The 22,000-nt window shown below is 44.1% G+C and overlaps 1 protein-coding gene and 1 long non-coding RNA gene across 2 annotated transcripts in view; both read right to left on the bottom strand.

Annotated features, from left to right (window-relative positions):
- LOC135824312 (CUB and sushi domain-containing protein 3-like) overlaps positions 1–13,708 on the bottom strand; it is a 38,257-nt gene extending 24,549 nt beyond the window's left edge. The window contains exons 1-6 of the mRNA XM_065337046.1: positions 13,666–13,708; positions 12,722–12,892; positions 11,865–12,029; positions 10,536–10,706; positions 7,248–7,412; positions 5,842–6,015 (exon numbers count right to left, since the gene is read on the bottom strand). Of these exons, the coding sequence (XP_065193118.1) occupies positions 5,842–6,015; positions 7,248–7,412; positions 10,536–10,706; positions 11,865–12,029; positions 12,722–12,892; positions 13,666–13,708 (889 nt within the window). The remainder of the gene's footprint in view (positions 1–5,841; positions 6,016–7,247; positions 7,413–10,535; positions 10,707–11,864; positions 12,030–12,721; positions 12,893–13,665) is intronic.
- Positions 13,709–14,528: 820 nt separating this feature from the next.
- The window catches only part of LOC135825149 (uncharacterized), a 24,329-nt gene continuing 16,857 nt past the window's right edge, over positions 14,529–22,000 (bottom strand). Inside the window, exons 3-5 of the long non-coding RNA XR_010555022.1 lie at positions 19,969–20,382; positions 15,297–15,479; positions 14,529–14,687 (exon numbers count right to left, since the gene is read on the bottom strand). This is a non-coding gene — a long non-coding RNA (uncharacterized LOC135825149). The remainder of the gene's footprint in view (positions 14,688–15,296; positions 15,480–19,968; positions 20,383–22,000) is intronic.

The raw sequence follows: 22,000 nt of genomic DNA, 5'->3' as shown, positions 1-22,000 counted from the left end.
AGCGGAGAAAACCGTGTGCAGATGGGCTTTGGTGTGGGGAATATGAGTGCGACGTCTAGTATGTTGAGGAAGACTGTGTGCAGCAGTGTATACTGTATATCTGAAAGTACAGGTGGAGTGTGATGGAGAGGATATGGAGTGCCAACTTCTTCGGCCATCTACAGATGTTGACCGTGTTTTCGCTGGCGGTTCTCCAGTGGTGCTCCAAACAGGAGGTATTTCGGACACCCAGCTCAGCTGCCTATAGACAATTTGGATGTGGCTGAGTACCTGTCAGCTCATGCTATAAGACCCTGGACAGAGGAACTGACCCGGAAAGGATGAACCAAGGAGCATATCAATTGTGTGCAAAAATGACAATCCCATTGCTGTACATAGAATTTCACCATTTCAACAGTGCTGCATATAATACCATTGTAGCAACACTTAGACATGTCGGATCAATCCAAAATTTTCAGACAGTGAACTTTAGGTGTGTTAGATCATTTTTGAACAAAAAACTGAAAATCGAATTTTTGGTCTGTGGTCATATTTTGGCGTGCTCTGGCTCATATTATGGAATAGATCGTGATAATGAAAATCATCTTTTTTGCACTGAAATTGGTAAGCATAACGTGTGTGCCTGAGGCGCGAAGATTAGGGATAAGTAGAAGAAGCAAGTGCAACACACTGCTGATACTGTAAAGACGTGAGAGTGATAACCAGTATGTAGTAACTGGCCTTTCTCCACCTGCTCCCAGTCCCGTGCCATCTCCACACTTGTACAAAGGGGACGACGATGACTACATTTAGAAGACTGTTTATTGACACGACGAAGAAACACAACTAGACAAGACGAACTCAAGACGAAGACTACTTTTTACACTACAGCAACACGCGCATGCGCAAACATGATTGTACACGCGACGTACACAAAATAACGTACTATACGGTAGAAAGTCCGTCTACTACACTGCTCCCCTCTCAAATAATTTTCCGTCCTCGGAAAACAAACAAGAACATAACACAAAAATTAATGTATACACTGCTGCCTCCTCAAAAGGCTGAATCGTTCCTGATTCAAAAAATAATAACAGAAGAAAAATAGATCACACTAGCCACGCGAGCATACCACACCAATCACCCAAAAATGTATCGCAGCAAAACACAGCAGCCAGAGACCATCTGCCATTCACGCAGGACCTGATAACACAAAACCCTCTCTGCCCACCAACCAGACCTTCAGCTCACGCGCTGGAACACAATTGTGGGAAATGCATACAACATCACACTCGCGCCACCTCACCAATCACGCAAACATTCTAAAATGTAAGAGGACAAAATAATAAGAAGAGCAAATAAGAAAATGACCCTCGTCCTCGAGGAGAGCAACTGATAAATAACCGAAAAAATTTGAGGAGAACAGCAAATACAAAACTCACGCCGTCTACCATGTCGTCCGCCATCTCAAGGAATGCTGCTCAGCGTCGACATTCTCACTTCTGGGCACAGTTTTACGTCGTGTCCGGGACCATCCATCCTTCTTTTTCTTTTCCTTTTCTTCTGGGCACAGTTTTACGTCGTGTCCGGGACCACCAGTGACGACGATTGACAAGAGACGGGCGAGACGAATGATGCAGGACGAAGACGACGGACGAACTTCTTGAAGACTGACGAAACTGTTACGATAGGACGACCGGAGATGACATCGGAAACTGGGAGCGAAGGCCACGCAGGACGAATCCAGAAGTTGATTTTGACAACAGTTTCCATCACCGCTGCCACCAATGTAGTAACTGGCCTTTCTCCACCTGCTCCCAGTCCCGTGCCATCTCCACACTTGTACAAAGGGGACGACGATGACTACATTTAGAAGACTGTTTATTGACACGACGAAGAAACACAACTAGACAAGACGAACTCAAGACGAAGACTACTTTTTACACTACAGCAACACGCGCATGCGCAAACATGATTGTACACGCGACGTACACAAAATAACGTACTATACGGTAGAAAGTCCGTCTACTACACAGTATTATAGTTTCTTTTTTAGTTCCTTTTTTTAGTTTAAAGCGCACTGTCCTAGGATGATGTGGGGTAACAATAAAGTGGGACAGAAGACTAGGACAAACAGACAAAAGGGGATAGGACATGTAAACGCAAGGTGCAGGTGAGGTGAGTCCACCTAGTCCGGCCAGGGGTCTCGGAGTCAGCACTGGATGCGCGCAGTCTGCCAATTCACAGCTCTCTACAACCTCCTCTCTACAATGTTCTCTGCTCTTTTCTTCTGTCTACGATTACCACCTCTTTTTGCACTGGAGTGTTGACGAAGCCGAGACCTCAGTAAGGCAGAGAAACTCCAGCTTCAACAACACAGCAGCGAATTCAACCACCTATTGGGGTTTATGATATTCCTTATTTTTTGAAAGCAGTATACTTGTGTTGAGTTTCAACTGGTGAGTCAATTAGCCCAGACACATCGCAACGGACAACGGGAACGAGCAGGGGGAAACATATATTATTGACGATGAGACGGAGACAAAGACAAACTACAACAACTGCATTATCAGAGAGTAAGCAAGAGAGAGAGAGAGAGAGAGAGAGAGAGAGACTGAGACAACAAGAGACTATGAAGGGCCTGGGTAGCTACCCACGCCAAAGGAACAAAAGGTGAGTATGGGGTTCATATGGATCATGCAGACCAGCTAGGGAAAAAGGTAGACTGTACGGAAGGAGGTACCTAACACTTGGGTACATGAATGCACTGTTTGCACTACTCTTTGGGGAGATCAGGGTGATGTGTGTGTGTGTTTTGTTTTTGTTTGATTTATTTGTATTCAAATCGCAAGTCGAACGTGCAATAATGCCCAATGCTATGCTGATGATGTGTTTTGTCTTCCTAAAGCTTTCTTCCTAAGTGTTTTGCAAAAGAATTCTTTTTAGGTATAATATAAATATTGAAGAATGGCTGATAGATATTAGATAGTGACACCACCCATTTCCACCAAAAGGGGAAGCGCAATCGTGCACCGCAGGTGTTAAGGCTACGGCTTAGCAAAGACGAATGTGTAGTATACTGTGATAAATTGTTAGCCAGGTGTGAATGTCATGCTTGACATGGATCCGCACTATCGATCTCCAGCTGACTATCATTTCCAGGGCATACACGCTTTTCCCCCATTTTTCTCCCCTCTTCGCCACCTTGTGATTGATAAGAAATTCCTGATTGGATTTTTCAAAGTAAACCCAAAAAAACAAATTCTAAAATGCTGAAATGACGTAGTAAGTAGCAATGCTACAGACTCCCACGGTGGTGTGTATTCTGTGCAACCATGCACCACACCGCACACCACCACCGTCACATCGCAGGCAGTCTTCAGTTGTCATGACACTGCAATAGCTTAGCATCGCAGTGGCAGTGTTGAAAGAGAGAAATCTCAGAGAGATGAAGAAACATTGAAACTGGGCAAATGACAAATTTAAAAAAAGATTCAGAATAACTGTAACTTTCACACATTGCAAAGGTGCAAACTTCGCTTTTTGTACTTGTTAGCTGCTGTATTTCTACCTGAAACCATATTAGCTACATGTATATAAGTGTGTGTTTTAGTTATTACATTTTTATGTGACGGCGTTCCACTGATGACAGTCACAAGATAACGTTATGGAACTTGACTTTCTTCATTTTTGCTGTTGTTATGAGTGCACAATTTATCTTATTTATTGCCATTTTAATAACTGTAACACTATAATTATTTTCAACTAAAATGGGCCACTCAGACGACATCTTTTGAGTGCTTCTTCTTGGTGATATTTGGCAAGCTGATAAGGCAAAGAAACGCGTTGAGATTCCAAATAAATGAAAATTGGATGCTACATTATGTAGCAGACTCAGCGGAGGTCATTCAGGTTGATTGTAACTGTGAGTTTCATGCTGCCAGGAAATCATCAATTGATACATGTACTGGGGTCTACCCAGCTGTGCAGGGATCTCACTTGCCTGTTGCCCGCCATCCTCCTGGCACTTCCACCTATCTGCTGTACACTGCCTCCACAAAGCCTCTGTCTGCGCTTTGAAGCTCACAAACGCCTGTTGCCCGCAAAACATAGAGTCACAGGCGTAAAGAATTTGAGCTGTAGGTGCAGGTTGGCACAAAGTCTGGTGGTGTAAGGTATTGGCAGAAAGCTAATGCAGGCCAAGGTGCTAGGAGAGACAACAGGCGTGTCAGGAGGGTGGTGAGCAGCAGGCGTTGGGGAGGCAGTGCACAGCAGAGGATCGGAGGTGCCAGTAAGATGGCGGGCAACAGGCAAGAGAGAACGCCAGGGGGTTTGGGAGCTGAAGACGTCAGGCGAAATTACTGGTCAGTCGGCGTCACGCATTTTTCACAAAAATTTGCGTTTCACCTGCTGGGAGAGTATGCGTGTACTCGAGTCTCATCCTGAGCACGTTTTTTCTTCTTTTTTTCAGCTCCAGTATAGCTGTATTTTTCATTGCAAAGCCGTCCTCGATTGTTGTGTTCGTTGTTCAAACAAAGTGGACATTCAATCATGAAGGCAGAGGACATAGGAGCCTGATTGGAGTTTCTCGTGGCATAGGACGGCCACACAGAGACACTTTGGGATTTTCTGAATATAAAATACCGTACGCACGATGCTGAGATCAATTTGTGCGATATCAAATTGTTTGTGATCTACCACATCGAGCAGAACGGGATCCAAACACAAGCTTCCCGACAGTTAGGCTGCCGACCTGACTGGACAAATGATCCCTGGCTTCACCAGACGCCAGACGTCGGACACCATGTCCTTTGCCGCGACGTCCATCTCCAAAAAGAACTCCATCTTCGTCGTGAAAAGGCTTGAAATACTCAATATTCAACCGAGATTCGCGGTCTCACCCTTTCTCAGATCGAATCATTTTTTGTTGTAGCAGTTGCAGGGCAGATCCCCGCCACTACTTCAACAGAAGATGGCTCCAAAGCATGCCTGGAACAAGCCATATCGAGGTTGCAAGCCACCCCTCTCAGCACTTTTTTTGAAGAAATTCGAAATTGCAATGGTGGAAGATATACTATGAAGAGAATTTCAAAAAGTATATTTCGCGGAGCGATCGCTCAACCTACGTCATTCAAACTTTGCAGGATGATTCAGACGTACATGCTAGGCATGGAACCACAGAAGATGATATCATAGCTGACACACAGAGTCACACACACAGCAGATTCGTGTGCACGGATACTAAATTAGTGGACGTCGTCATCTTCTTCCCGCTGATCTCAAATGTACGATGACGTGCTATTTCGCCTGACGGTGAAGGAAAGCCGTTGACTACAACATGGAGAGTGCGGGAGAAGAGATGCCATACAGTATCAGTTGTCTGATGACTTCCCGGCGGCATGAAACTCAGAGTTACAACCAAACTGAACATCCTCCATTGAGTCTGCACTGTTCTAAGTTCTGTCTCTTACATTGACTACTCTCTGTAGCTCGGGATAAATGGATTTAATAAGAAATAACTCAATGAGTCGCTCGCCTGTTTTCATTGGCTATTGTCTCTGGGAGTCGCTTCCCCAAAAACTGAAATCTATTTCTGCCTTTGTTCGTGATCTCTCGGACCATTTCCCGTAAACCTAATATTACAACTTGATTTGCAGCCCAATCTCTTCTTTTATTGTTGTTGTTCTGATTTGCACTTGTGTTTCTTTCTTTTTTTTCTTTCTTTTGTTGGCATGGCTGGCTGTAATCGCCCTCACCTCCTCCTTCATTGGCCTTGGCCATGAGTGTGTGCGTAATAATAATAATTTGAAAATTGGATGATATAGTCTTAGAGATGTTCGGATAACATATCTTCCAACTCACTGTTGCAGACAGGTTTCAGCTCTGTCAAAGTTGCATTCTCATTGCAAGTTGCTGCTGCTGCAGATCCATTAATACTATAACCAGTGTCACATGTGTAATTCACGTGTTGAAGGTGTGACAGAACTTTCTTGTCACCACGGCCATGGACGACAGTTGGCACAGTACAATTGACAACTGGAAATGAGATGACAATGAAAAATGTAGGGGACAGAGAACACAAGCAGAAGAATGTTAGAAGAAACAGCTCACCAGATTAAGCAAGAAATTCAAAAGGTTCGATGGGTATCGTATGTTTTTTTAAATTTCTATATTGAAAACCACAAACCTTCGGACATGTGAATGTGCAAATGATACACAGTGTACATATGTATATATAGAGAAGGCAGCACAGAAACGGCAGTGGTGGCGAGGCCTGGGCAGCTCGTCCGACCGTGGGTCTGGGAGTCAACACTGGGCCGACGCAACGGGGGGGGGGGGGGGGGGGAGGGGATGGTAGCTTAGGAGGTAAGGGATGGAGCCAGCGTGAACATAGTATGTAATGCATATGCAGACTTAATGTGTAAACCTTAACCCTTTGTGTACGGACTGTACAACTTTCGATCCCCTGGGATCGAAACTTTTCAAATTTTCAATCGATCGTAACTCAGTCATTTCTGGGTTATATCCGAAAACTAAAATATGTAAGTCAAAGAGAAAACTCCCAGCTGTCCATTGAAACAATCGCTGAAGCGCTCCGATGTGTGGTTCCAGAGCCAATAGTGTGGTGGACCTGTGTGGAGGAGAGGCACCATGGACATGATCTGCGCGTATAACTTATTAGTGAGCTATTTGCTCTACATGCAGTCGAGAGTCAGTCAAGCGTCAAGTAAGCCCATATGACTGTAAGAGTGAGTATGCGTGTGTGCGTGTATGTTCGTGTGTGCGTGTGTGCGTGTATGTGTGTGTGTGTGTGTGCGTGTGTGTGTGCGTATGTGTATGTGTGTGTATGTGTGTGTGTGTGTGTGTGTGTGTGTGTGTGTGTGTGTGTGTGTGTGTGTGTGTGTGCGTGTGTGTGTACGTGTGTGTGTGCGTGTGTGTGTGTGTATGTGTGTGAATCTGTGTTTGGGTGCCTTTTGCTTCAACCGATGTCAACTATCAGTGTCGGAGTTAGACAATGGCTTGTAAAATGTAAAGGCATCAGAAAGAATAATTCACTCGTCATGCGCAATTACACCACTATAGACTGAAATGGTGAGCCAAGGACTAATTTATAGAAAAGAAAAAGGACAAAGGAACTACAAGTTATGATTTAATGTCCACTAACGCCACCAGTTTCTAAACAATCCGCTCATGCGATAACATTGCAGGACACTGACCGACGGTACTCACCTTCTACAGTATTATATTTTATGTTTTCTTGCACTTACTGTTGCAAGTAGGCATTTGTAGATTTCCATCAGCACTGCAAGTTGCTGTTGCAGATCCATTCATTCTATAACCAGTATTACACGTGTAGTTCACACTTTGAAGATAGGACACCATTGTCTTGTCTGCATTGCCATTCATGAGTGTTGGCACTGTGCAATTTACAACTAGCAAAACAAGAACAAAGCAAACGGTTGGAAAATGAAGTGAAAACTACCCGCATTAACAGATAATGATGTATTGTACACAAGAAAGAGAGGGGTTCCAGAGATTATGTAAACATGCCACCGTTTTGGGACCAAAGCAAAAAATGCATTATCGCTTTTTAGGTGGTTGCTACACTGTATTTTTTCAATGTCGCTTTTGCTGGCCGTCCACAAGGCCATTGTGATGTCCATGTGGGAGTTTTGTTGTGCAATAGGGGTGTTTGGCAGTTTTCGCTCAAGGTAATGACTGGAAATCATGTGTTTGACAGAGGGGAACAACAAAAGTCTTGTTTGAACGATGCTACAACTGTTCTGAGATATCGTTGATGTGCAGTTGAAGTAAGCCTCCTGCTACGGGTGAAGGATATCATGGCAACATTTTTTTGTCACAAGGCGGTTGGGAGTGGTCGGGAAGAGGGGAGAGGCTGTCCACTGGGGAAATTCGGATTTTGTTTCGGTCAACAGGGCACGTTTTAGCTCTCTAAAGCCGCAAAGGAGGATTCCACTTATAAGAGAACCTCACTCCAGCTATGCTCTAAGCCAGAACTTTGCAACCTAGAGAGTGTATGTGGGCAGGTGTGTGTTCACCGTCATATTGCCAGGTGTGTCTTTGCCACCACATTTATCAACCACTCCAGCTAACTCCAAAAAAAACGAAAGGCCAACTAATACTGCTCATGGATAGCACCAGTATCAATTGCATCTCTCATGTACCGGGTAGGTCATTCATACATGTTTTGTACACGGTATACTATAATGCCTTTGGGTCATTTCATAATAATAATAATAATTATTATTATTATTATGTCAGTCTTGAACATGATTGTACATGCAGCTTTTTTCGGTACCTTTGAAAAGCGTAAAAGAGCAGCTTGACCAGAGCGAGGAGAGCTGAGTGTGAAGCAGGAAATACTACTACCGATGCTTTAACGCTCCTTGGTGTGATATCCATGATATTTTATTGCTCTTCATGCACTGAGACAACCCTTGTGAGGTTGTTAGGTTCAGTGTACGAGCACAAACCAATTTCCGTCCGATTTGTCTGTTATACCCTGATTGGTCAGAAATATGCGCAATCGGTGCATATCTTTCGCATTTCACCTATGGCTTTCATACACTACTGCATGATGTACCAAAATCCGTGCATACATGGGTTCAGTGATTCATACGGAGTCAGGGAAACATAACTAAGTCTTGCATATGAGCCGCACCATGACAAAAGGGTGCTTATGGCAAAAATTTCACAAACTGAGTTATGGACACAGCGCAAGGGCTGAATTCTCACTGCTTCTGTTGCAAAAAAAACGCATTCAAAAAGCTTGACATAACCACCCTTTTGTCGTTTCGCGGCTCATATACAAAACGTATCTAGATTTCATGCCATGGTCCCATCTTTGACTACAATACCCTATTGTATACAGTAGATGCCTGGTACATCATAATGATGTAATGCTCCACTGTAGAATTGTTATCTTTACCCTACGGTAGACCAGTAATTGTACCGAACTTTTAACGATTTAACGTATGTAAAAAAACCTTAATAAGGCAATAAGCAGAATCAGCGAAGCGGACATTGGACGTAGTCATGAACAAAAATAAAGGATGGATAAAAAATGGGATAAAAAGTTTCCGAACACGTTTTATAGAGACATTCATCAGGGAAAATACGTCTCAATACTGAAATCTATGTACCGCTCTATCGATTATCAGATAGTGTTAGAGCCCTGCGGCCTAGACGAGGCCGAGCAACTAAGCCCTTGAAGGAGACTGACATCCGACAAATGACTCGACGCCAACTTTTACCTGAGGAGACTACACGATTAACAGACAGCCCAGATGCTGACGAACCCGAAACACATCGACCAATAACACGCAGCATGACTCGATCAACACGAATGAATTACACCAATGGACATGGACCTGAAGCAGCAACGGACCTGACAACAATATTGACGGAGGATGAGGATCGGCGGGACCACAGACGATGAAGGTACTGGCAGTGATGGAGAGCAGGACGAGGATGTTGAGGCCAACAGTGGACAGATGCAAGAAGAGGGTGATGATACTGGAAAGAGATCCGCAATAAAGAAACACCTGTTGGTCAACAGTCAGTGCCGTTCAGTTTATGTTGACTCTTGTTTCACAATTTTGTGCCGTGCTCGTAGGTTTAGTGAACTTAAAGTATTGGAAACTGTTTTCGTTCGCAAATATAACCCCAACCTATGCATCCTGAAAGAAAATGTCACTAAACTTAGACTATTCTCTTAGCATTCACACACACGCACATACACCCACCCACATACCCATGAGCGCACTCCTTACACTTCACCCTCTCTGAGTCTCACATTGTTATATTTCTCACCTCCCCACCTCTGTTATTAGTTTCCACTTCACCTTCTTTTTCTCCTATGTTCTTTCACATACTGCATTTCGTACTCTTCCACGTATATATCATTGTTCATTCCTAGATTTCAGTATTGAGACGTATTTTCCCTGATGAATGTCTCTAGAAAACATTTTATCCATCTTTTATTTTTGTTCATAACTACGTCCAACGTCCGCTTCGCTGATTCTGCTTATTGCCTTATTAAAGTTATTGTCTCCGCGCCGCTTATTCGTAAAAAAAATTGTAACATTTGAAGTCGTTATGTACTAAACGATTGTACATGTGCTGTTTTTTGCCAGTTTTGAGGCAACATTCATTAGAAATTCACCGCGCTCACCCACAAAAATCCGAAGATTGTTAAATTAAAAAATGTAAAAGAGAGAAGAAACACATGAGAAGGAGTTATGCAGCAACTATCCACGACTGTAACTCGTTCTCATGTGTTTCTTCTCTTTTTTCACATTTTATTACTGGCTCAGTATCCGAGTTTAAATCGTTAAATTTAAGTGACGTTAAAATATCTGATCTTACAGTATATCCGCAACTTGAAACACAATAACAGTCCTCCCGAACACAGCGTACAATGACAGTCCTCCCGAACACAGCGTACAATGACGGTTTACAAATTCTAACCCAGGGAGAACACAGATCTTTGGAAAAATGCAATGAGTTTTATTTCAGGAGTGAAACCAACTCACTGTTGCAGGTAGGCTTTTGCTCCGTCAAAGTTCCAGTTGCCCTGCAAGTTGCTGCTTCAGATCCATTTACACTGTAACCCGTGTCACATGTGTAATTCACTTGTTGAAGGTATGACAGAACTTTCTTGTCACCACGGCCATGGGCGACAGTTGGCACTGTGCAATTGACAACTAGAAATGAGATGACAGAGAGAAAAAGAGCAAGGAACAGAGAAAACAAGCATAATAACTTTATAAGAGACAGCTCGCAAGATTAAGCAAGATAAAATACGTAGCTAAAACTACCAGAATCCAATGGCGTGACAGGAAGGCACACACGGAGCGCCTCCATATGCCTCTTCGCTACGCTACCAGCCCTGAGACATCATGTGAGTAATCCCTGCCCTCGCAGATACTCGAGTGAAGCCGCCACGAAGCGACACTTACTGAACCACAGCCCAACATGACAAGAAAGAAGAACTGCTCCATGGCAACAAATACGCGACAACTGCAACTGTATCGCAATATGGCAGACGGTTCTCGTGTACCAAGCATCTAGCAGAATATTTCCCCAAGTGATTTTAGTGCATAACTTTATTCAAGATCACTTGTTGGTGCTTGGGGATATGTTGCAGCAGACTAAGATGGTGGTTTACACCAAATATTAGGATGCAACATCGCTGCCACTGGTCCTTGAACATGTCCTTCATGATGGCTGCCTTTGGACAGGTTGAATTGATTGATTCGTTTGAGCGACTCAACAAGTTGCCAGTCGATAGTTGGATGGCTAAACATTACTAGGTAGTTTGGATTGGTGTGCCAACATAGTTGGTTTGGCAGCTCTTTGTTGTTGTGAACAGCAACGACACCTCATTCTTGTACCTTGCTTCAGTGCGTATTTTAGTCGTTTTTTTCCCATATCAAAGCGATTAGGTCTCTGGAGCAAAACCATCATAGCGGGCGGACAATATCCACTCAGGGGTAGAAGGACCAAACTTTGAGTGAAATGGGAAATTTTGCCATGTCCCATGTTAGTAAACTGATATCACGCCATTAGGTGTTGGTTACCTCGCTGCGTACTCTCCGCTTCTCTCCGGTACTTTCCATACCTCCACCCACCTGATACCAAAAAGGAGCCTCTGTATCACCAAGAATATAGTTAGTTCTGTGTCACCCAGAATATAGTTGGTTCTGTATCACCAAGAATATAGTTAGTTCTGTGTCACCCAGAATATAGTTGGTTCTGTGTCACCAAGAATATAGTTAGATCTGTAAATGTAGAGGGGACAGTAGGAACAATTCTCAGATTATGCTTAAAACTACGTCATGGTTTACATTGTTTGCACTTACCGTTGCAAGTAGGTATTTGTAGAGTTCCATCAGCACTGCACATTGCTGTTGCAGATCCATTCATTCTATAACCAGTATTACACGTGTAATTCACACTCTGAAGATAGGACACCATTGTCTTGTCTGCATTGCCATTCATGAGTGTTGGCACTGTGCAATTTACAACTAGCAAAACAAGAACAAAGAAAGACATTGTAAAATGCATGTTGACATTGCTCGTCCTGTCACATACTGGTCGCAAGAGTCAATTGTTAATAAGAAGTATCTCGCATACTACGTACTTTTCCCACTCCCCGAGGTGCTACGTCTTATCCGAGTTCCACTGTACGAGGTCCAACTTCCAACTTCCAACTTGGTTGGTTCACTATTACGACAGTCTGGATAGTTGCTTCATACCTCTCATAAGTATGGTTATTATGGTTTTTCTTCTATTTTACAATTCTTATTGGCTCAGTGTCCGAGATAAATTTGTAGGCTTTGTATTCGTATTTAGTTTTCAGGTATTCTCTACAGGCCGTCGCATATATCAAGGGAATCTCCGTCAACAGCAGAAGAAGAAGCTTAGGGGAAAAATAAAATAAATAATATAGGGATAAAAATAGGGGGGGGGGAGCAGCAAATTGACACAGTGCTTTATGACGTTACTACTCTACTAGGAATGAACCCAGGGGCTGATGACGGGTGATAGCAAAGTGTGTGCGGACAAGATAGATACAACGTATTGGACTGGATACAGTACGAATGGCAGCCGGAAGGGAGTTCCATGCGGCAGTGGTGACAAAGAGGTAGGTGGCACGGGTGTGGGTGCGGGCGTCATGAGTACAAATACTTGAAAGAGCAATCATCTAACAACTTACTGTTGCACACAGGCTTCAGCTCTGTCAAATTTCCATTCTCACTGCAAGTTGCTCCTTCAGATCCATTTATACTATAACCAGTGTCACATTTGTAATTCACTTGTTGAAGGTATGACACAACTTTCTTGTCACCACGGCCATGGGTGACAGTTGGTACAGTACAATTGACAACTAGAAACGAGATCCCAAACCAAAACAGCAGAAGAACGTAACAATAAACAACCTGCCGGATTTTAATAGCTTTTTCATTTGCGTTGATTTCTGACTCCTAGAAATTATTTTACTTTTAAGGAACGAAACCGTCCTGCCACATAATGGACTTGTTAGCACAGAACAGAAATACTTGGTCCGACTTATTGAAATGTGCGCTTCGTTTCTGAAGCCTACCAAACAAATTCAAAATAATAATCTTAGGACGGGATAAACTTTCAGCTACCTAACAATGTCCTTCAGTTGTTGATTCGTGATATCGAGGAAAGAATGGCTCAAACTCAAAAAGGAGGCAGCGCGTCAAACTCCTAGGCGACTCGTGTATTTGCGTTCACATTTTGTCGTCAAAGGACTCCTGTTGCTTCATGCCCATTACTGAGAAGGCCTGGTGCTGATATCAAGATCCCAATGCAATGGAGAATTGTCACAGAGAACCTAAAACTCCTGGGCGATCGTTCTTGATTCCCTCCTGGCGAATTGAAATCGCTGCAGTTGCTGTTTGCTGGGTACAATTTCAGCACGCGCATCATCCAGAAACTCGTGCAGCAGCATGAGCATCGCGTCGTCCAGTATACTGACATGATGTCTCTCGCAGTCGTCCATGTTGTGGCGGCTGACGAATCAGGATCGCAGAAGAGATCGCCGAGAAGCTGATCGAAATAAACAACCACCCCTGGAGTCGCCTCTTACGCGAGAAGCTGGCTGGATAACTGAAACGAACAAAGAGCGGATACAGTGCGTGGATGGTGCGGAGTTCTCGGAGGCACAAGGCGTCATCGTTACATCAAGCCTATGCGATCGAAAGTTCCGTCTCGTCTCCAGCGACAGTGCACTTGTAGTGCAGTACTAGTAGCTCGTAGATTCGTAAAACAGGGGTGAGCGTGCACAGTTGGACTGTATCACACAGACTGTCAGTATGTGGAAAACGGTGATGAGGAATGATTTTTTTGGTGCGTGGTGGTCTACCTGTTCGCCTCTTTTGCAGGTATCACGGGAACGTCGGGCGAGAACTCCTACAGCTACCATTCTGGCAGTTGCACTGCACGAGCAAGAGGCGAAGGCGATCATCAAAATCGGTCCTATTGTTTGAAAAAGTCAAGGAAGCGCAGTGAAGCTTGAAGGAGACGAAAAAAACTGTGGATGTTTAGCAGGGTGAAGCACTTGCAGATGCGTCCAGAGACACCAGCAGCGTTGAAAACTAGAAGGTCAGTCCAAAAGACGATACAGTAGTTATCTATCTAACATCTCTTGGTAGAAATTTTAGCTCTCGTGCTCGAAATATGTACGAATCCTTGAGTTTTGAAGTGAAGCGCACATTTTAATAGGAATAAAGAGAACCTGGTAGAAATGAAAAACGAAATTTCCAAAGCCAGACCCGAACTCAAAACATAAACACCGTTTTAGCAGTTGGACACGTATCATGTTGATCAGCAGGCACGCATTGAAAGCAATCCATGCATTCAGAGAGTGGCGTGTCAGTTATCCGAAAACCTGGGAACCGGACCGGTGGCTACACCCCCTGGGGTTTGAAGGAATAATCCTCCCATCATGCAGAGCTCAACTTCATACTTCATCGCAGTCAGGCACTTACTGTTACAAGTAGGCATTTGTAGAGTTCCATCAGCACTGCACATTGCTGTTGCTGAACCATTCATTCTATAACCAGTATTACACGTGTAGTTCACACTCTGAAGATAGGACACAATTGTCCCATCCGCAATGCCATTCATGAGTGTTGGCACAGTGCACATAACAACTAGCAGGAAGCAAAAACAACAAAAACGACTTCGTAGCAGTGAAAACGCTTCATGCAGCTACATTCATAGGAAGTGCTTTAAGTTAGAGCAGATTCAGTCTTTGCCATTCTCTCTGCAACAATATGGAATTCATCAAGTCTTTTTACGTCAGAAAGACTTTGGAATAGAATGAAGTTTTAAACTGTCAATCCTGATACAAAAATGATATTTGTAAATATTCGGGAAGAAGAAGAAAAACCCGTAGTACAGATCCCAATCTGCTTCACCGGTACTCCACGGTGGAGATTGATTTCTGGTAAGTACCACCACTTCAATCGTATCTCAACTGATGCATTAGGATTGCTGATCAGCGTACTTGCACTCATCATCTCGTGTGCGTATGTGTGTGTGCATAAGTGAGAAAGTGTGCGTTTCAGTGCTCATGTGTGTGTGTGTGTGTGTGTGTGTGTGTGTGTGTGTGTGTGTGTGTGTGTGTGTGTGTGCGTGTGTGTGCTTGTGTGTGCATGCATTCTCATGCATACCTGTGTAAGTGCATGTGTGCATCTGTTTGTAATCTAAGCATGTGCCTGACTATCTTCCTGCTGTGCAAATTATAAAACATGGCATACCTGTGCAGTTTGGAAGATTTGTCCACATTCCATTTTCCTGACATGTTATTGTGTGAATGCTGCGTGTACTACTAGCCATAGTCAAGCCAACACGACACGAAATGCCAAGAACAGTTCCAGGGTCATTGGAAAGCGTATCATTGTATTCGTAACCACGGGATGCGTTGAGCTGGGGACATGGAGCTGAAAAGACAAGAGTGGTTTTTTTTTAATTTCAAAAAAGACTGGAATAGAGATCGCCAGAAATGCAAATGCCAGAAATGCTGCCGAATACCGTGTATTGTTTGATCAAATCCAACTAAGCGAGTCAATGTTGTGTTGAGTGCTTTTGAGGTCAGTACCGTCAGTACCGTCTGTCATTGTCATGCAATGTTATCGCATGTGCTGATTGTTTAGTAACTGGTGGTGTTAGTGGACATTATAGCCTAACTTTTAGTTCTTTGGTCCTTTCTCCTTTGTAAAGAGGATTTGTTCAAAACTGTTTTCTTTTTTCATTCATCAGTGAATCTACGTGACAATGGAATTGGGACTACTTGAAACTAAACTTATATGGATAAATAGTAGTGAAAGAAAGGGCAAAAGAGCGAACCGAGAAGGTGATTATACCTCATGTATTCAGCGGGGGACAATTTCCACAGGTGACAGTATGCGTGTGTGAATCGTCAGCATCAGCAAAACTAAGCAAATCTGAACAGATGCAAGGAAGTACGGAAGGAAATGTGAACGGAATTTCTTGTAGTTTCCATTCCATTATTATCCCTTTTACCGCTAATGAGGTATAATATATACCTCATTGAGAAAGACCCATCCAATAATGACGTATATACACGTCATCGTATAAAAAAATCATTTTCTGGACTTCCCCTTTTGTGTGTGGTCATTCCTGGCTATTTGTTATAGTCCCTGCGTCCCGTGCGAAAGGTAGTGGGTACAAATCCAGCTTTGATACATGAAATGTCTTCCTTTTCTTCTTTTTCACGCAAAATGTTTCAGCTAAAATTGCCGATTTTGCCCTATTTTTCGCAATTCCGGCAAATTTGCGGGACATATCACGCATTGCTTCTTCTTTTGGGTGCTATATCAAGTTAGTCAATGTGATATCAGTAGTCTCGGCTTCTCAAAATTTCAAAAGCCCACTTGCCAGGGCAGTAAAGTTGTGGAACTGGCCATTTGCCTTAATTTTAGCATTTTGTCCAGTGGCTGAATGGCACATCCATGTTGCGGGACAGGGTTAAGTAGATACACTGACGAATGTAACAAGAAAACAGTTCTGATCAAATTGTCATTGTCACGGTGCTTTGCGATCATCGCGAGTATAACATTCTCCACATACACGTCGACATAATGAAATGCCTAGAGTACAATTATACCTCCTTGTACTTCCTCCGTACACAAAAACTTCGTGACTTTTTTTGAAAGCTGCGCACAGCTTTGGAATTGTTCCGTTTGACTCGGAATAACACTCGTGGCATTGTCTAACCGTTTTACAAGCTATAATACAAAGAAAAAGCAACTCAGACGAATGAGATTGAGTTTTTTCAGAGTCTTCGTCGCTCATGTCATTGTCACCTGACGACGTCGACGCTGACTCCGCATCGCCAACAGTCGCTGCTTCCGCTCGCATTTCGTTCAGATTCTTGTCATCTGCAGAGATGATCCGACGCTGGACTTTGGCTACGTCCTCTTCATCTCTAGAGCTGTGTACGAATCAGTGTCGACTATATTCAGTCGTTCCAACGACCTCCATTATGCCCGTGAAAGAGAGTCGTATAAGCACATCCACACGCTTCGCATTTTTTCGCATTTTCTCGCCAGGATAATCCTCCCAAGCATTCTACAATGGCTTCGAGGAGGTCCCTGCAATTCCCCTTGGCAACAAAGGAGACGCCTGACTGGAGAGAGGCGAAGAAAGCCAGGCCATCAACATTCTGATCCTGAGTCTGCGCTGGTTGCACTATGACTGAAATGTTTCATCTTGGCGTGCGAGCGAAACAAATCATGTTCTCACGCTGCGTAGATCTATGGGCCCGCGCACCGCAAGTACGAGCCTGGCCACGAGTGACGCGTGACTCCGTGTTCTAGCCACGAGCTACACTTCGTCACTGTGTCAGTTTCGAGCAAGTAAGTGTTAGTTTTTTTCATTTGACTCTTTAGTTTCTGGCGGCAACGTCCTCACATGCATGGCGTCCGTGGAGAATCTGTTCGGGATCAACCAAACTAACCTCGACATGGACGTGGGTTGTCGATGACAGCCTTTGGCGCCGTTCGTTGAGCAGGTTCTTGCTCAAAACACCGTTCAAAAAAGTCACGAAGTTTTTGTATACGGAGGAAGTAGCTATATTAAAACTGCTGTCTCTGAAACGCTTTTTTAAAAATTTATAGAAAAAAGGAAAATCAAAAGACCAAGGAACTTCAAGTTACGCTATAATGTCCACTAACACCACCAGTTACTAAGCAATCAGCTCATGCGATAACATTGCACGATACTGACCGATCGTAATGACATTCTACAACTAACTGGCTAACAGGTCTAGCACATCTTGCATGCGCACTCCAACAGCCTTCCAGCTTGGAGGGTTCTAAGTTATAGAAACAACACAGGGAGGGGAAGGTGAGCGCAACCAAGATACGCCCGAGCTGAAAGTCTCAGCTGTGAATAACGTTGGCGGTTGTTCATGCATGTCGATGACAATACTGGCCAGACCATTGGATGATACGGTCAAACAACGATTCACGCGAAACGAACGTCGTGTGAAACTGGTGCTTGTTACCAGTGTGTATTGTCTATCTTAATTGTCATAGTCGAAGTACAGTGCTGTTTTACTGAAGCGTTCGGTTTTTCATGATTCTTGTTTGCATAATTTCCCCTTTCGTTGATCTTCGCATCTTTTGAGCCACACAAGTTGTGTGGAATGTAGCTTTGCGTTCTTCTGCGGTGGTATCTGAATTATGGCAGTATAAAAAGGTGCTCCGGTTGGGAGCAAGGGAAAATCCCTTCTCAGTGCCGCGATGAAAGCTGCAAAACGTACGTAATGGTAACGTTAGTTTATCGGTAGTGCGAATTCCCCTCACAGTTTAGCGCCATTCGCGGTGTGACGGGGTTCACTGCAATCTGACCGGGAAAATTTGAGGAAATCAAAATGTCACCTTAGTGTGATCAAATGGTCTAGGTAATCCTCAAGGGAACATTTCATATACAAAATCTGACCAGAACCATTCAAAATAGGATCCCAGATGAGGAGTTGAGATGCAAAACCCCATTTACGTAAAATTTGATAAATTGTGATTTTCTGCTCAGTGTCATCGAAAGATCGAGAGGCACCACCAGGCATAATTTCACATTCAAAATCCGACTAGAACCATTTCAATAGGGGACCCCAGATAGGCATTCAGATACGAACCGCACATGAACAATCCCCTTTCGGGGGAAGGGATGAAATGGATTTATCGGGCTATGCATTGCAGCTCTTCAATTGCACCTACAGATTTATTGCTTAAAATTGCAATGGACTAGACTCGGATGGACTTACTTGGTCCGCGTCAGCAATATTGTCGCTTATCTTTCGACAATTTGAACTTAGCCTTTGGACATGATCGCGTGCACTTGAAGTGATAAAACTTGGTACGATGGACGGTAAGGTATAGAATGACAACTAGCTGTGAGGAATTTATTGTCCAAGGAAGGGTTCCTACTTTTTTCGGTCCTCCTCGTCGCTGCTCTCGGCGCTGGTGACAATTTTTTTTCTCGGGATCGACTCTCTTGCTTTTGCAAGCTCATCTCTCTTCCTTTCCACTGCCTGGCTATTTTCTAAAGAGAAGTCGATCGTGACGGTCGCCTTCTCTATAGGACTTCGCGTGGGCGGCACGACAGCCTGTGTGGTTCGAATCAGACGTCGTACTTTGCAAGATTTTATTTTGAACGACGACGACGACGCGTACAGTACTAGCAAATCTCCACGACGCTCTGGATACTCCGAGCGTTGAGCTGGAGGTAAGGGAGCTGCGATCTCAGCTTGACGAGGAATCCCTGAGGTGAGCGATCTCGGCCGTTCAGCAAAATGGAGCTGATTCCGAGTAACGGATTACTTTCATGTGGCTTGCGCTGCTCTTGCCTGCACAGCGTAACAAGATAATCTATTTTGTTGCGGCGCTGTATCAATCAGAATCACTCACCCGTCGCTCTCGAAATCCACTCGAACTCTAGCTAGACCTTTCAAGTACTAGTAACCTAACTTGCTAACCAAAATTGGGATGAAACGGGCTGCCAAGTAAGCATTGGCGACAGATAAACAAAACTGAAAGATAAGCGACAATATCGCTGACGCGGACCAAGTATAGTGTTGGAGAAATTATGGATAACATGTGACATCATACTACTGTCAACTTCGCTAATAACGACTACGGATATAACAACAATTCGCGAATAACGGCAGAATTTCCATGCCCAGAGCAAAGTTCATTCTAACGGTATACATATGTTGAACGCCATACACTGAGGCTTACAACACATACACTGAGGCTTACAACACATACAATAAGGCTTCGGGTATAACGACACTTGGCGAATAAGAACACTTTTCTGATGCCCCGCCGAGTGCCGTTATACACAAAGTTGACTCTACTTTCTTTTAAATGTAACAGACTGTGGATTATGTATGCCTAAGAACATTACCTCGCAGGCTGATGGTGTACGTTGTTGACAAAGGTGCAACTGCTTTATCACATCGGTCCAGTACACCTTTCGGGGGCTGTGGCTGTCGACCTCCTTCTACAAACCTACATTTGTAACTGGTCGGGTAGGTAGTAGTGCAGGTCAAGTTGAACATAGCGCCAACTGGGTGGGCCCTGTTAAACATGATACCCGAATCTTTCCCGGTGAAACTGAAAGTGGAATTGACATACTCCAACAGTCCATTTGGAGATGCTCCATTCGTTGTGTTTATTGTCTTTGTTGTAAGACTTATAGTGGATGTCCAAGTGACACTCATGCCTGGTGAGCCCAAAGTATTACAAGGAATTTCATATTGCTTGTCAGTGTAACTGAAAACCATTGTGGGAGAGATGACAGTGGTTCGGTGTTGTTTCGCTGCACGTTTGGAAAACGAAAAAAATGTCAATGCAAACAAACAACATTTTTTTTTAAATTCGCCCGGGTCCCTAGTCAAAATGTTGACCAAATCGGCCGCGCAAGAAAAAAATTGAGAGCTTGCGTGAGCATGCAGAACTAAAATTGCAGTACGAGTACTGTCATGGCACGACGATGCGGACGATGCCATCGGCATGATTCTGAATTGGAGCTCTGACGAAGACAGTTCTGGCGACCCACTTGACGAGTCTGATGTTGATAGTGATGATGATATCCCAGAAATTCAAGAAAACAATTTATCTGATGGATTTGCTGATACTGCTAGTAGCGAGAGCGGCAGCGAGAATGATGTTGGACAGCTTATCCAATCTACTTTCCGAAAATGTATGGTGTTGTAGTGGCTAATGTACACCGATTTCGAGTTATTACTGATAGTTGAACAAGCGGTCACGTGCTCCTGCGTACATCAGTCACCCAGTCACCGTGCCTGCAGGGTACAACTTACTAGCCTGTTTGACTTTTTTGGTTGCAGTCCTGTCACTCGAGTTGAACTCGACTTGAACCTTGGTGTGAAAGTTGTCGCCTGCTGGCGTGGTGACCAGGTGATTTGGGCACCCAGGAGAAAGTGACCGCTTGTTCAACCATGTTCGATTTGGGAATAAAGGAGGCACGCTGCATCGCAGCCTTTTCAGTCCAAAACCAGTCGACTCAGCGTCCAAAAGACTACAACATATGGGCCGATCGCGGTCATCCGTGCTTTTATAAGAACGAAATGGCGCTTTTAGTGACATTTTGCATACAAATCACCATCTAGTAGGGCGCAGTCACCCAGTTTCGGTGGAAGTGCGCGAGTTCGATTGGGATTCAAGTAGGAAGGGAGCGTCTCAGCTTTCTCGGACCAAGACCATTCGACTCAGCACCCCGAAGACTACAACTGGTGAAATATTGATTTTAGCCTTAACTTCCCCTTTAAGACAGTACTCTTGGGAGAGCAGCCGGAGGACCTAACCAACAACCGACTGTCCACCCCCTCCAGGCCGCCACTGATGCCGTTCTGTAGTCGGCTCGTTCAGTCGGAGGGTGCTTCAACCCCTCGAAGTCTTGCACCATGCAGTTCTCTCCTAGAAGTCGAGCAGAACATGCCCATCCTACCCACCCGACACATACTACTGACCCCGCACCCGGGTATGCAGGAATATGACGTGTCTGATGTCACGACCCACCAAAACATTGGAGTCATCTTGGACTCTAACCTCGACTTCACCAGCCACATCGCCAACGCAAACAGACGACTGAACAAATAATGCCAATGCATGCAAACACACGTATGCAAACACAGACCCATGCAGGCATGCAAGAACAGACATGCAGAAAAAAACACGCGCACACACAAAACTGTCAACGCACATAAGCATACAAGCATGCAGATACAAACACCAGCAAACTCGTGCACGCACACTCTTTGATGTCCTCAAACGTGGACATAAATTACGCCAACTTGGAGGTAATTACTCAAACCGAGCTAGTAACTGTGTACTGGGAAAACTGGGGAGTGCTACAGTCCGCTCATTAAAAACTTGGACCCTAACTTTTTTTGCTGTCTCTCGCATATAGTTGT

Source organism: Sycon ciliatum, chromosome 9, assembly GCF_964019385.1.
Source record: "Sycon ciliatum chromosome 9, ocSycCili1.1, whole genome shotgun sequence".
Classification (NCBI taxonomy): domain Eukaryota; kingdom Metazoa; phylum Porifera; class Calcarea; order Leucosolenida; family Sycettidae; genus Sycon; species Sycon ciliatum.
Note: the sequence above shows the minus strand (reverse complement) of the source record. Positions and strands in the feature narration are given on the sequence as shown.